This window comes from Oncorhynchus tshawytscha, linkage group LG02 (genome assembly GCF_018296145.1).
Source record: "Oncorhynchus tshawytscha isolate Ot180627B linkage group LG02, Otsh_v2.0, whole genome shotgun sequence".
In the NCBI taxonomy this organism is placed as follows: Eukaryota; Metazoa; Chordata; class Actinopteri; order Salmoniformes; family Salmonidae; genus Oncorhynchus; species Oncorhynchus tshawytscha.
In genome coordinates, this window is record NC_056430.1 from 36,800,126 (window position 1) to 36,815,714 (window position 15,589).

The 15,589-nt window shown below is 41.3% G+C and overlaps 1 protein-coding gene across 2 annotated transcripts in view; it reads left to right on the top strand.

The window, feature by feature from the left end:
• LOC112216746 (RNA-binding motif, single-stranded-interacting protein 2) overlaps positions 1-15,589 on the top strand; it is a 54,756-nt gene that overhangs the window by 33,353 nt on the left and 5,814 nt on the right. For both annotated transcript variants that reach the window (XM_024376796.2, XM_024376803.2), the window contains exons 5-11: positions 2,623-2,780; positions 12,419-12,498; positions 13,368-13,477; positions 13,720-13,763; positions 14,037-14,130; positions 14,337-14,387; positions 14,681-14,791. In XM_024376796.2, coding sequence (XP_024232564.1) covers positions 2,623-2,780; positions 12,419-12,498; positions 13,368-13,477; positions 13,720-13,763; positions 14,037-14,130; positions 14,337-14,387; positions 14,681-14,791 — 648 coding nt within the window. The remainder of the gene's footprint in view (positions 1-2,622; positions 2,781-12,418; positions 12,499-13,367; positions 13,478-13,719; positions 13,764-14,036; positions 14,131-14,336; positions 14,388-14,680; positions 14,792-15,589) is intronic.

A 15,589-nucleotide genomic window follows, 5' to 3' on the forward strand; every position in this document is an offset into this window, starting at 1 on the left:
GTTAAGGAGCTAAATCACGTGGGAGGTCAGGCTAATCAGAGTGGCAATGAGACATGTTTCAGGCTGCTATGTGTTCCCAGACGAAGGGGAAAAAACTACATTCCAATATGTTTAATGTCACGTAAAAAGTTTTTAAAATACATGTAGATACATTTGCATATTAAGCATGTAAGCATGTAATGCCTTAAAATGTGTACGAACTGTCAAAATGCTGAATTTTGGCACTTTTGCAAGCCTCTGTGTAAAAACAGATTTATTGAAAATTTGATTTTTTGAATTATCCATGTGTTCTATATTAAAGGATACATACTTTTTTAAAGTTGATTTAACCTTTATTTAACTAGGCAAGTCAGTTAAGAACAAATTCTTATTTACAATGACGGTCTACCAAAAGGAAAAAGGCTAAAGAAATCTGCCTACCAAAAGGCAAGAGAAATCCAGACCCAAAGGACAGATTTTCACCGGTCTAATGTCCATTGCTTGTGTTTCTTGCCCAAGCAGGTCTCTTCTTATTATTGGTGTCCTTTAGTAGTGTTTTTTTCTCCCAGCAATTCGACCATGAAAGCTTGATTTATGCAGTCTCCTCTAAACAGTTGATGTTGAGATGTGTCTGTTACTTTATTTATTTGGGCTGCAAATTCTGAGGCTGGTAACTCTAATGAACTTATCCTCTGCAGCAGAGGTAACTCTGGGTCTTCCTTTCCTGTGGCTGGTCCTCACGAGAGCCAGTTTCATCATAGCACTTGATGGTTTTTGCAACTGCACTTGAAAAAACTTTAAAAGTTCTTGAAATGTTCAATACTGACTGGCCTTCATGTCTTAAAGTAATGATGGACTGTCGTTTCTCTTTGCTTATTTGAGCTGTTCTTGCCATAATATGGAATTGGTCTTTTACCAAATAGGACTATCTTCTGTATACCACCCCTACCTTGTCACAACACAACTGATTGGCTCAGACGCATTAAGGAAAGAAAACAAGGAACACCTGTTAATTGAAATGCATTCCAGGTGAAGCTGGTTGAGCGAATGCCAAGCGAGTGCAAAGCTGTCATCAAGGCAAAGGTTGACTACTTTGAAGAAACTCAAGAGCGGCTAACCGATCGCTGCAGCTGTACATAGTCCATCTGTAAATTGCCCACCCAATCTACCTACCTCATCCCCATATTGTTTTTATATACTTTTCTGCTCTTTTGCACAGAAAATAGAAAATAGTAAAAATAAGGAAAATCCCTTGAATGAGTAGGTGTGTCCAAACTTTTGACTGGTACTGTATTTAAAATGTATTTTTTCCCCGTATGGCTTGACACGCTTCAGTGCCATGAATCCACCCAGGAATTCCTTATTGTCAGATCAACTGAGTGACATCGTCACCTAGCTCAACTCCTGCTCAATCCCCTGTGAAAACTGAGAGTTCGTCCCAAATAGCACCCTATTCCCTATATAGTGCCAGGGCCCTGGTCAAAAGTAGTGCACTATATAGGGAATAGGGTGCCATTTGGGGCACATATTGAAGCTCCAGTAGGCAGCTACCTGTGTCCTACCAATCTCCTGTCTGACTTGGTATCAAGCTGACTCTTTGCTTATGGTTCAACAGAGATAAGTGTGGAATTACAGGTCTGTTGCTTGAACCTGTATATTTGGAGGGAGATGGAGTGGTATGTAGTGTAGTCATACAGTTTGGTGTCACTGGTGTGGGTGGTGTTTTTGACTGGTGATGACGATGGTGCGTGAAACTAGAATTTAGACTTGACTTGACTGAAACGCTAGCTTTAAACACTATATCAGTCAAATAAGCCCATATCCTCTCTATTACTCCCTACCTGGGGCATGGACCTGGTAACTTGGTATTCACTATCACATTTCATAACAAGTTGTTCTTCCCTTGTGGTCTCTCAAACGTTGCATAAAAATGATTTGTGATAGGGAAAGAGACTGTGGGATAGAATGTATCAGGAGAGAGAGAGAGACTAATGAATGAGATGGAGAAAAAAGGGAGGACTCCCATGGGAGGGAGTTCAACCCGTGATGGAAGCACAACTCCTATGAACAAACACACTTCTCTTCCCCATCATCCACTCCTCCCCCTTCGTCTTTCCTTCCTCCTGAGTGCTCCTTCCCTTTCTCCTCTCCCCTATGTTTGTTGAAGCTCCCTCTTCCGCCCCCCTCCTCCCTCTCTTTGGCCCAGCCCCTACTTGCCTGGTTGCCAAGCTCCTGTTGCTGTGCGAACTCTTAACTTCACGCCTGGTTTCCTGCCTGTTTCTTTCACACAAGGTTTCACTTTTGAGCCCTGGAATCAGAATCGTCTCGCATTCCTCTTCCTTTTATTCATTCTTCTGCTTTGGGCTGTTTCTCAGTCATTCCACATTTCTACATACTTTTCCTCCAATATAACGCATACATTTTCCAGCAGTTGTGTGTGTTTTTAAGAGGTGAAAAGCACTCACATACAACCCACATTCAGTCAAAAAACCATTGTCAATGCATACTGTATGAACTTGTTATATCTTCTATCTTTCATAACCATTACATCACAAAAATGTCAACTACATTTTTAACAGTGAATGTAAACCCTCTTTGTTTGTGATTACACGAGTCTGATTTATGTGTGTTTCTCTTATGCAGCAACAGGAGCAGGACCCCACCAACCTGTACATCTCCAACCTGCCTGTGTCCATGGATGAGCAGGAACTGGAGAGCATGCTCAAGTCCTTCGGCCAAGTCATCTCCACACGTATCCTCCGCGACGCCATCGGGACCAGCCGTGGCGTGGGTTTCGCCAGGTACTTTATAGCAATAGCATGCTACACACTACTGGCCCTATTCCTATTTAGGAAATGATGCTTTTTTTTACTCACGCCTTTCCTATGCACTTCTCAGTAGTTGGTATTCAGACTTACCTGATGAAGGTGCGTAACGGGCTTTGCAGGCGTGGTTCCCTTGCGCACGCTGAATAAATGTAATTCAACTGCTGAAAACCCTCCCACTTGCTGACCAACAAATGTTCTTGTGAAGTTTTCATTCAGTAGGATTTTCAGAACATTGATCTTAAGACATCCCTTTAAATACGGTGTACCTTTTAGTTAGATTTTTTTGACAGACTCAATAGAATATATCAAGAGAAAAGGTTCAGAATATTAGGGATTAATGATAGAAAGCCATGTAAATATATGCATATTTCACTCCGTTTCATCTCCCTTTGGTAGATAAAAAAATCTCTTTAGATTATGTAAGGTTAGGAAAGTATTTATGAATCATGAAAAAAAAAACGGTTGGAGAGCCTTTACGCAGGAAAGAAAACAGCGGTTTGAATCATTCTGAAAATTACCACATTCAGTTCTTTAACCCATGGTAATGTTGGAAGATTAGTGTATATAGAATTATAATAGGGAGAATAGTGTACAATAGTACAATAGTAGGCTATACCATAATACACTAACCATTGAACTGTGTGACACAGCCAAGTATTGCTCCATGCGTCGGGTTCAAACTGTTATGGCTTGGTCTGCGCTCTGCTCCATAACAATTGAATAAGCCAACATATCTTTTTTTATATTATCAACTGTTACTAATGATCATCCGCAACTAGGGCTTTAGTGGTCACGAAATATCGTCAGCTGGTGATTGTCAAGCAAATAACTGTCGGTGTCACTGTAATTCACTGTTAAATAACATAAACACACTTAGCATCTCCTTGCTTCCACACATGCAGACCTTTGGAACATCTACATTTTAAAAGTCTAATAAATACATGTAATATAGCCTACACCTTCACAATAAATCCATTATTTATTTTAGACAGGTCTAAAGAAACATGATATAAAGAAAATGTTGTTTATTTCAGAAGAACAGAATAGCATACTCTTATGTTAGGTCCTAATCTGGCTATGCCAAATGGCTGTGGGCTACAGTAGTTTAGTTAGCAGACAAGATTGCTTTGGATTCCGTGGTAATATTTTATATTATTTTATAGTATGAAGAATACAATTGAACTAACTTGCTGACCAGACCGCATGCGTCCGTGTGCGCCATCGTGCACATGTTGATTTTGTCCCCACACACCAGACACGATCAGGACACACAGGTTGAAATATCAAAACAAACTCTTAACCAACTATATTAATTTGGGACAGGTTGAAAAGCATTAAACATTTATGGCAATTTAGCTAGCTAGCTTGCTGTTGCTAGCTAATTTGTCCTGGGATATAAACTAGAGGTCGACCGATTAATCGGAATGGCCGATTAATTAGGACCGATTTCAAGTTTTCAGAACAATCGGAAATCTGCATTTTTGGACACCGATTTGGCCGATTAAAAAAAATATATTATTATTATTACTATTATTTTTTTACACCTTTATTTATCCTTTATTTAACTAGGCAAGTCAGTTAAAACCTCTCTGGGATATGTGGGACGCTACCGTCCCACCTGGCCAAAAGCCAGGGAAAATACAGAGCGCCAAATTCAAATAAATTACTATAAAAATCAAACTTTCATTAATTCACGCATGCAAGATAGCAAATTAAAACTACACTTGTTGTTTATCCAGCCAACATGTCAGATTTCAAAAAGCAAACGATGCTATTATCTGAGGATAGCACCTCCGTAAAGAGAGAAAAGCATATTTCAACCCTGCAGGCGTGAAACAAAACGCAGAAATAAAAATATAATTCATGCCTTACCTCTGACGAGCTTATTTTGTTGGCACTCCAATATGTCCCATAAACATCACAAATGGTCCTTTTGTTCAATTAATTCCGTCGATATATATCCAAAATGTCCATTTATTTGGCGTCTTTCATCCAGAAAAACAACGGTTTCAACTTGCGCAACGTGACTACAGAATATCTCAAAAGTTACCTGTAAACTTTGCCAAAACATTTCAAACTACTTTTGTAATATAACTTTAGGTATTTTTTTAATGTAAATTATTGATAAAATTGGAGACGGGATGATCTGTGTTCAATACAGGAGGAAAACAATCTGTAGCTAGCTTTCTGGTCACGCACCTCTACCTAACAGTACACTTTAAGTGACCCTCGTTCAAGATGGCTGTACTTCTTCATTACACGAAGGAAAAACCTCAACCAATTTCTAAAGACTGGTGACATCCAGTGGAAGCAGTAGGAACTGCAAGAAGTTCCCTTAGAAATCTGGATTCCCAATGAAAGCTCATTGAAAAGAGAGTGACCTCAAAGAAAATAAATCTGAATGGTTTGTCCTCGGGGTTTCGTCTGCTAAATAAGTTCTGTTATACTCACCGACATGATTCAAACTGTTTTAGAAACTTCAGAGTGTTTTCTATCCAAATCTACTAATAATATGCATATCTTTGGGCATGAATTTCATCCGGACGTGAAAATACTGCCACCTGTCACCAAGAAGTTAAGAACACATTCTTATTTTCAATGACGGCCTAGGAACGGTGGGATAACTGTCTTATTCAGGGGCAGAATGACAGATTTTTACCTTGTCAGCTCGGGGATTCAATCTTGCAACCTTACAGTTAACTAGTCCAACACTCTAACCATCTGATTACATTGCACTCCACGAGGAGACTGCCTGTTACGCGAATGCAGTAAGAAGCCAAGGTAAGTTGCTAGCTAGCATTAAACTTATCTTATAAAAAACAATCAATCAATCATAATCACTAGTTAATTACACATGGTTGATGATATTACTAGTTTATCTAGTGTGTCCTGCGTTGCATATAATCGATGCGGTGCATATTCGCGAAAAAGGACTGTCTTGCTCCAATGTGTACCTAACCATAAACATCAATGCCTTTCTTAAAATCAATACACAAGTATATATTTTTAAACCTGCATGTTTAGTTAATATTGCCTGCTAACCTGGCTCGTTGCAAACTCTGTGAAGACTATTTCTTCCTAACCAAGACAGCCAACTTCACCAAACGGGGGATGATATAAACAAAAGCGCATTTGCGAAAAAAGCACAATCGTTGCACGACTGTACCTAACCATAAACATCAATGCTTTTCTTAAAATCAATAAACAGAAGTATATATTTTTAAACCTGCATATTTTGCTAAAAGAAATCCAGGTTAGCAGGCAATATTAACCAAGTAAAATTGTGTCACTTCTCTTGCGTTCATTGCACGCAGAGTCAGTGTAATGCAACAGTTTGGGCCACCTAATTTGCCAGAATTTTTAATTCTATGATTTGATAGAGCAGTCTGACTGAGCGATGGTAGGCACCAGCATGTTCGTAAGCATTCATTCAAACAGCACTTTCGTGCGTTTTGCCAGCAGCTCTTGGCTGTGCTTCAAGCATTGAGCTGTTTATGACCTCAAGCCTATAAACTCCCGAGATTAGGCTGGTGTAATTGGCTAGGCTGAAATGGCTAGTTAGTTAGCGGGTTGCGCGCTAATAGCGTTTCAAACGTCACTCGCTCGAAAACTTGGAGTGGTTGTTCCCCTTGTTCTGCTTTTGTGGAGCGATGGGTAACGCTGCTTCGAGGGTGGCTGTTGTCGATATGTTCCTGGTTCGAGCCCAGGTAGGGGCGAGGAGAGGGACGGAAGCTATACTGTTACACTGGCAATACTAAAGTGCCTATAAGAACATCCAATAGTCAAAGGTATATGAAATTTAAATCGTATAGAGAAAAATTGTCCTATAATTCCTATAATAACTACAACCTAAAACTTCTTACCTGGGAATATTGAAGACTCCTGTTAAAAGGAACCACCAGCTTTCATATGTTCTCATGTTCTGAGCAAGGAACTTACAGTGGGGAGAACAAGTATTTGATACACTGCCGATTTTGCAGGTTTTCCTACTTACAAAGCATGTAGAGGTCTGTAATTTTTATCATTGGTACACTTCAACTGTGAGAGACGGAATCTAAAACAAAAATCCAGAAAATCACATTGTATGATTTTTAAGTAATTAATTTGCATTTTATTGCATGACATAAGTATGTGATACATCAGAAATGCAGAAATTAATATTTGGTACAGAAACCTTTGTTTGCAATTACAGAGACAATACGTTTCCTGTAGTTCTTGACCAGGTTTGCACACACTGCAGCAGGGATTTTGTCCCACTCCTCCATACAGACCTTCTCCAGATCCTTCAGGTTTCGGGGCTGTCGCTGAGCAATACGGACTTTCAGCTCACTCCAAAGACTTTCTATTGGGTTCAGGTCTGGAGACTGGCTAGGCCACTCCAGGACCTCGAGATGCTTCTCACGGAGCCACTCCTTAGTTGCCCTGGCTGTGTGTTTCGGGTCATTGCCATGCTGGAAGACCCAGCCACGACCCATCTTCAATGCTCTTACTGAGGGAAGGAGGTTGGTGGCCAAGATCTCGCGATACATGGCCCCATCCATCCTCCCCTCAATACGGTGCAGTCGTCCTGTCCCCTTTGCAGAAATGTATCCCCAAAGAATGATGTTTCCACCTCCATGCTTCACGGTTGGGATGGTGTTCTTGGGCTTGTACTCATCCTTCTTCTTCCTCCAAACACGATGAGTGGAGTTTAGACCAAAAAGCTCTATTTTTGTCTCATCAGACCACATGACCTTCTCCCATTCCTCCTCTGGATCATCCAGATGGTCATTGGCAAACTTCAGAAGGGCCTGGACATGCACTGGCTTGAGCAGGGGGACCTTGCGTGCGCTGCAGGATTTTAATCCATGACGGCGTAGTGTGTTACTAATGGTTTTCTTTGAGACTGTGGTCCCAGCTCTCTTCAGGACATTGACCAGGTCCTGCTGTGTAGGTCTGGACTGATCCCTCACCTTCCTCATGATCATTGATGCCCCACGAGGTGAGATCTTGCATGGCGCCTAGACCTAGGGTGATTGACTGTCATCTTGAACTTCTTCCATTTTCTAATAATTGTGCCAACAGTTGTTGCCTTCTCACCAAGCTGCTTGCCTATTGTCCTGTAGCCCATCCCAGCCTTGTGCAGGTCTATAATTTTATCCCTGATGTCCTTACACAGCTCTATGGTCTTGGCCATTGTGGAGAGGTTGGAGTCTGTTTGATTGAGTGTGTGGACAGGTGTCTTTTATACAGGTAACAAGTTCAAACAGGTGCAGTTAATACAGGTAATGAGTGGAGAACAGGAGGGCTTCTTAAAGAAAAACTAACAGGTCTGTGAGAGCCGGAATTCTTACTGGTTGGTAGGTGATCAAATACTTATGTCATGCAATAAAATGCAAATGAATTACTTAAAAATCATACAATGTGATTTTCTGGATTTTTGTTTTACATTCAGTCTCTCACAGTCAAATTGGCAGTTGAATATGTGTGGTTATTAGGCCTACTGACGGTCGATACTGATTGTGGCTAATATTTAACATGATAGAAATAGGAAACAGAGGGAGTCGGGGAGACTTTAATAATAAGACCTTTGAGACTGCCCATCCCTGCAATTAAAACGCGATACAATTTAAATTCTGCATAATCGCAAAGCATTTCATATAGTTTATCTTGCGAAGGTTGATCTGTTGATATGCCTCAGTTTAGAGGGCTGCGGGTCATGGGCAGATCATTGCGGAGCGGTCTTCATTGTTCATGCTGCAGGTGGGAGTGGATGGTCAGACAGAGGACTTTGGGATGCTTTGCTGTCCCCCAGATGATCAGAAAACGGTCGTCTTTCTGCTTTGTGAGCGTTAGCCTGGGCCTACCTATTGTATGAAAAGCACCACTTTGTCGCATTATTCACATTCCGAATTCGCTGCTTCAACTTCAGTAGCTTTCCTCTCCTGGTTGGGGCGTGTGAGATCAAGTGCACCTAGTATACAGTATTTGTGGTCTCATTAGAGATAGAGTAAGTTGCCTATGCATGGGCGGAGAATCACTGGCAGTTATCTTTACAAGGAAATGTACTTCCTAAATATGATTAGGCTGTAGTTTACTACATTGCCTAGAAATAAATATTGATCATCATTATTTGTCTCCGTCTGAAAATCATCCCACTCCTTAAAGGTAGGTTAGAAAAATATCTCAAGAGAAAGTGCAAGTTTCCAACACTGCTCTCTTCAAACTACACCTAGCATATTGGTTGATATAGCCCAGTAATACCGATAGCTTAATATAATGAGCCATGTGAGAATCTCTGGTGATTTACCCTAAGCTATTTGGGCGGGTGTGGTATGAAAAGCTGCGGGAGCGGGGTGAAGAAATCTATCCCGTGCAGACATATTCATGGTTTCCTGGCACGTAAAGGTGATGGAATAATTAGGGAATTAAGAATTAAGGTCAGAATACGACGTATTTATAGACACACCTCCGTCACACCTTCATTTATTCAATCTCCACCCAAAACGAATAGCAAGTGAATGGCACGCAACCCCATTTGTTATTTTTATTTTTTATTTTACCTTTATTTATACAGGTTTTTTCTCATTGAGATAACATCTCTTTTCCAAGAGAGACCTGGTCCAACAACTTACATACACTAACACAACATTAAACAAAACTATAAACACACATGCAGTACAACAAAAACATTGTACATTAAAAACACAAACGTCTTGACTAAAAGCAGCTGGCCTAAAAACAATGACACTCTTCTATGATATATACATAGATCAAGTGTTTAAACTCCACCAACGAAACTAAGATCATCACATTTTAAAATGTTCATGACAGAATTCCAGGACCACGGAGCTAAGTAACCAAAACTATTTCTACAATGTCCTGTTCTAATTTTTGGTACTGTTAGAAGCAAATCAGAATGGGACCGTAATTGATATTTATTTACTGACCAGACTAAAAAAAGAACAGAGATAAAATGGCATTTTACCCAATATGGCCTTATAAATCAGTGTATACCAGTGTTTAAGCCTACGCAAGGTCCATGACGACCAGCCAACAGCGCTGTAGAGATCACAATGATGTGTTAGACGTTTCTGATTTGAAATGAACCTGAGGGCTGCATGATACACTGAATCAAGTGCACTCAGGGTAGTGGCTGAGGCCTGCATATATATATAAAACATCACTAAAATCTAAAACCGACAGTAATGTACATCGTACCAGCTCCTTCCTGGCTTCAAAAGAAAAACAAGCCTTATCCCGGTAATAAAATCCTATTCTCAGCTTGAGCTTCCTTATCAAGTTCTCTACATGCACAGTGAAGCTCAGCTTAGCTTATCATCAACCCACACACCCAAATATTTGTACACTTTAACTTGTTCTATAGTCTGTCCAGCCAATGTAGCAATGACATGATTTGTAACATGCCTGGCATTTGAAAATACCAAGCCTAAATAAGTTCAGTAGTAATAATTTGATTAACAAGTCCCATACTAAGTTGCATGAATTTACTCTGTGTGTGATAATAGTGTTTAACATTTTTTTTTTTAATGACTACCTCATCTCTGTACTCCACACATACAATTATCTATAAAGACCCTCAGTCGGGCAGATTCAGCTACAAAGACCAAACACAGATTCAACCACAAAGACCAGGGAGGTTTTCCAATGCCTCGCAAAGAAGGGCACATATTGGTAGATGTGTAAAAAAACAAAAGACATTGAATATCCCTTTGAGCATGGTGAAGTCATTAATTACACTTTGGATGTTAAAGCAATACACCATGTCACTACAAAGATACAGGTTTCATTCCTAACTCAGTTGCCGGAGAGGAAGGAAACCGCTTGGGGAATTCAACATGAAGCCAATGGTGACTTTAAACAGCTACAGACAGTGACAGGAGGAAACTGAGGATGGATCAACAACATTGTAGTTACTCCACAATACTAACCTAAATAACAGAGAGAAAAGAAGGAAGCCTGTACATAATAAAAATATTCCAAAACATGCATCCTGTTTGCAATAAGGCACTAAAGTAAAACTGAAAAAAAACTTTATGTCCTAAATCCAAAGCGCTATGTTTAAGGCAAATCCAACACAACACATCACTGAGTACCGCTCTTCATATTTTTAAGCATGGTGGTAGCTGCATCACGTTATGGTTATGCTTGTCATTGGCAAGGACTAGTGAGTTTTTTTTTAAGATAAAAAGAAAGGGAATGGAGCAAAGCACAGGCAAAATCCTTGAAGAAAACCTGGTTCAGTCACTGAGAGACAAATTCACCTTTCTGCAGGACAATAATCTAAATCCCAAGGTCAAATATACACTGGATTTTATTGTTCCTGAGTGGCCTAATTACAGTTTTGACTTAAATCGTCTTGAAAATCTATGGCAATACTTTAAAATGGATATCTGGCAATGATCAACAACCAATTTGACAGAGATAAAAACATTTTTTTAAGAATAATGTGCAAATATTGTACAATCTAGGTGTGCAAAGCTCTTAAAGACTTACCCAGAAAGACTTACAACTATAATCGCTGCCAAAGGTGATTCTAACATGTATTGACTCAGGGGGTTGAAAACTCTAATCAAGAGATATTAGTGTTTTTTTGTAGTTCGTTGACAATTAAATCCCTTTGAATCCCTCTTTGTAACACAACAAAATGCGGGAAAAGTTGAGTGTGCATTCTTTCTGAAGGCACCGTACGCATGGAGAGAAAAGTGCATAAAAAGGAAATTAGGTTTGATTTATGCATGCTTAACTCGTGTCGGAATTGGGCCCTACATGCTACACCAGCAGCAGCTTTAGCAACATGCTACATGCTACACCAATAGCTACATGCTACACCAGCAGCTATACTAAAGCTACATGCTACATTAGGGTCGTTCAATTAAATGAGTAAACAAATCTAGCGTTTTAAAAACCTGTTATCTTAAATGAAGTGCCCTTTAGTATAGACCACATGGACAATTCTATACATTTTTCTTATATGAAAAAAGACTCGCTAGTGCTAATGACCCTCGGTGACTTCTAGGAAGACTTAAGCATATTTAACCCAAATCAAATCAAATCAAATCAAATCCCCAACAGTCCTCCAAGTTTTCAGCATAATTGTAAAGCCCTAGTTATGTTGTTGCTTTGACAAAGTCATTTCTGAAGATAATTATTTATTTAATGTGATAAGTGATTCATTTTAAGGTAAAAACAAAAAAAACAGTCCCTCATTTTAACGTCAACCCTGTTTTGTGAAATTAACTCTCGTTTTAATATGGTGAAACTGTTCCTTTTTAAATCATTTCTTCAAAAGAAACATTGAACAATAAATAGTCAAATCATAGTGTAAAAGCATTTGACCATTTTCTGGTGGAAAACTACCCTGCTACTTTATTTGGCACTTAATTTGCACTTACTAGAGCATTTTTTTCCTTCATTTAACCTCTTGATATGGCAGAATGTTAAAATTAGGTGAAATAAAATACAAAAATGATCCAAGTTACACTACTCAAAAGGCACCTAATTGGTAGAATGATCCATTAGCAGCCATAGGTACATGCTATATCAGCAGCAACAGGGGTCACACCGGGGCCTCTCTGATTAATGGGCTTGAATGTTTGACTGTGTTTCAGGATGGAGTCCACAGAAAAGTGCGAAGCCATTATTCAACATTTCAATGGGAAATTTATTAAGACTCCACCAGGAGTTCCAGGTGAGCAGATCTCTCTACGTGTCTCATCTATGTGTTCTCCACCATGCCCAGATGTTATGATACCACATGATCCTCTGTTATTTACTTCAGATGGCAGATCTCTCTACGTGTCTCATCTATGTGTTCTCCACCATGCCCAGATGTTATGATACCACATGATCCTCAGTTATTTACTTCAGATGGCAGATCTCTCTACGTGTCTCATCTATGTGTTCTCCACCATGCCCAGATGTTATGATACCACATGATCCTCTGTTATTTACTTCAGATGGCAGATCTCTCTACGTGTCTCATCTATGTTTCTCCACCATGCCCAGATGTTATGATACCACATGATCCTCAGTTATTTACTTCAGATGGTAGATCTCTCTACGTGTCTCATCTATGTTTCTCCACCATGCCCAGATGTTATGATACCACATGATCCTCAGTTATTTACTTCAGATGGCAGATCTCTCTACGTGTCTCATCTATGTGTTCTCCACCATGCCCAGATGTTATGATACCACATGATCCTCAGTTATTTACTTCAGATGGCAGATCGAGAGCTGTATCCAGAAACAATCGCTATCCCCTACCCCCTAAAAACTTTCAGAGATCTGAGAGGATTGGACAGGTATAAGCAATATGGCAAAAACTTCCATCTCTCAGAGGGCCATGTGGAGATAACACCATATTGCTTAAACCTATTGAATCCCCTCAGATCTCCACAAGTATCTAGAGGTTAGGGGCTAGGGGTTTTGTCTGAACAGGGCCTTGGTCTCTGATCCCAGGCTCCTGGTTTCCCCCCTCAACTCTCCCAGTGGATTGGTATTCGTTGCCTCCTACAGAATTCACCCTCTGATTCCATCAGTTTCTCTCTCCCACAGTGCCCCCGGAACCATTATTGTGCAAGTTTGCAGACGGGGGACAGAAAAAGAGGCAGAATCAGGGGAAGTACCTTCAGAATGGCAGGCCCTGGGCAAGGGATGGAGAGACGGTGAGAGGCTTGATTTCACGGGTGGAGGCATTCATGAATTGCCATTTTGGAATTAGAGACTGCATGTTCTAAATAAGGTCATTGTCAAAGCAAGAGAGAGCTGGAATCTGATCTCACAGAGATAGGATTGTGTGTCTTAACCCTAAACATTCTTAACCTAACTAAACATTCTATTTGTGCATATCTGTGATTATGTCACCTTCATGGTTTTTTATTCTGAGTTCTTTGTGTTGTTGTCTCAGGGAGGGATGACGTTAGCATATGACCCCACAGCCTTACAGAATGGGTGAGTACAGAGAGACAAAAACGGAGTCAGCCCACCCAAAAACAAACATCAGTCAGGCGTTCTGTCCCTGTTAAACAGAGACACCTGGTGGATGCAGGAGGCATTACATCACTAGTTTATTTTGTTGCACTGTAGTTTTATCTGAAAGTTCAATCATTTTATAATAACTTTCATACACAATACATTCATATTATTTATGCTTATTCATTTTAGAGTAAATCCTTTGTAAGGATTTTTCTGACATGCATGGCTTGATGTGTGTATGTTGTGCAGGTTCTATTCGTCACCCTACAGTCTGGCCCCAAACCGGATGATCGCCCAAACGTCCCTCTCTCCCTACATGCATTCACCAGTCTCATCTTACCAGGTCAGACACAGAACACACACACACACACACCACCATCACCAAACTGCCATTCACAAACACATGAAGGAGGAAATCTCTGTAGCCATTGGAGCTATGTCATTGTTATTGTTATTTGTATTTCCTGTCCGGATTCAGATTTCATCTCTACTCATTCCCCTGTGTGTTTCTGTGTAAAGATGCTGTGTTTTCCTCTTCTCTCTCTCCAGCTACATAGTCCCTCCTGGATGCACCACCAGTCGTACCTCATGCAGCCTGCAGTGAGTAGTAAATAGTATTCTCTACCTCTGCTGCTAAAGTTTACTCCTTACTATTCCCTCCACATCTGGTTAGCTTGAAGTTCTGCTCATCTATCTCTCTCGCTCTTATTCTCTTTGTCATTCTGTCTCTATTTATATTCCTCTCTATCTTCTCTTCCCCTCTCTCCCTCTATCTCTCTGTCACTCTCTGTAATCATGTCTCTGATTTATTGGCTTACTGTCCTTCTCTCTTCCTCTCTCCACTTATCTCTGTCTCCACCCTCTTTCTCTCCCTCCCTTTCATTCTCTCCCAGGGCACAGTCCTGACTCCAACCATGGACCATGCCATGTCCATTCAGCCCACCTCCATGATGGGCCCCATGACCCAGCAGCTCAGCCACCTATCCCTGGGCAGCACAGGCACGGTTAGTACCCTACAGATACCCACTCCATCTCCCCCTCCACTCCCTTCAACACCCCACAGATACCCACTCCATCTCCCCCTCCACTCCTTTCAACACCCTACAGATACCCACTCCATCTCCCCCTCCACTCCCTTCAACACCCTACAGATACCCACTCCACCGCCCCCTCCACCCCCTTCAACACCCCACAGATACCCACTCCATCTCCCCCTCCACTCCCTTCAACACCCTACAGATACCCACTCCATCTCCCCTCCACTCCCTTCAACACCCTACAGATACCCACTCCATCTCAACCTCCACTCCCTTCAACACCCCACAGATACCCACTCCATCTCCCCCTCCACTCCCTTCAACACCCTACAGATACCCACTCCATCTCCCCTCCACTCCCTTCAACACCCCACAGATACCCACTCCATCTCCCCCTCCACTCCCTTCAACACCCTACAGATACCCACTCCATCTCCCCTCCACTCCCTTCAACACCCTACAGATACCCACTCCATCTCCCCCTCCACTCCCTTCAACACCCTACAGATACCCACTCCATCTCAACCTCCACTCCCTTCAACACCCCACAGATACCCACTCCATCTCCCCTCCACTCCCTTCAACACCCTACAGATACCCACTCCATCTCCCCCTCCACTCCCTTCAACACCCTACAGATACCCACTCCACCGCCCCCTCCACTCCCTTCAACACCCCACAGATACCCACTCCATCTCCCCCTCCACTCCCTTCAACACCCTACAGATACCCACTCCATCTCCCCCTCCACTCCCTTCAACACCC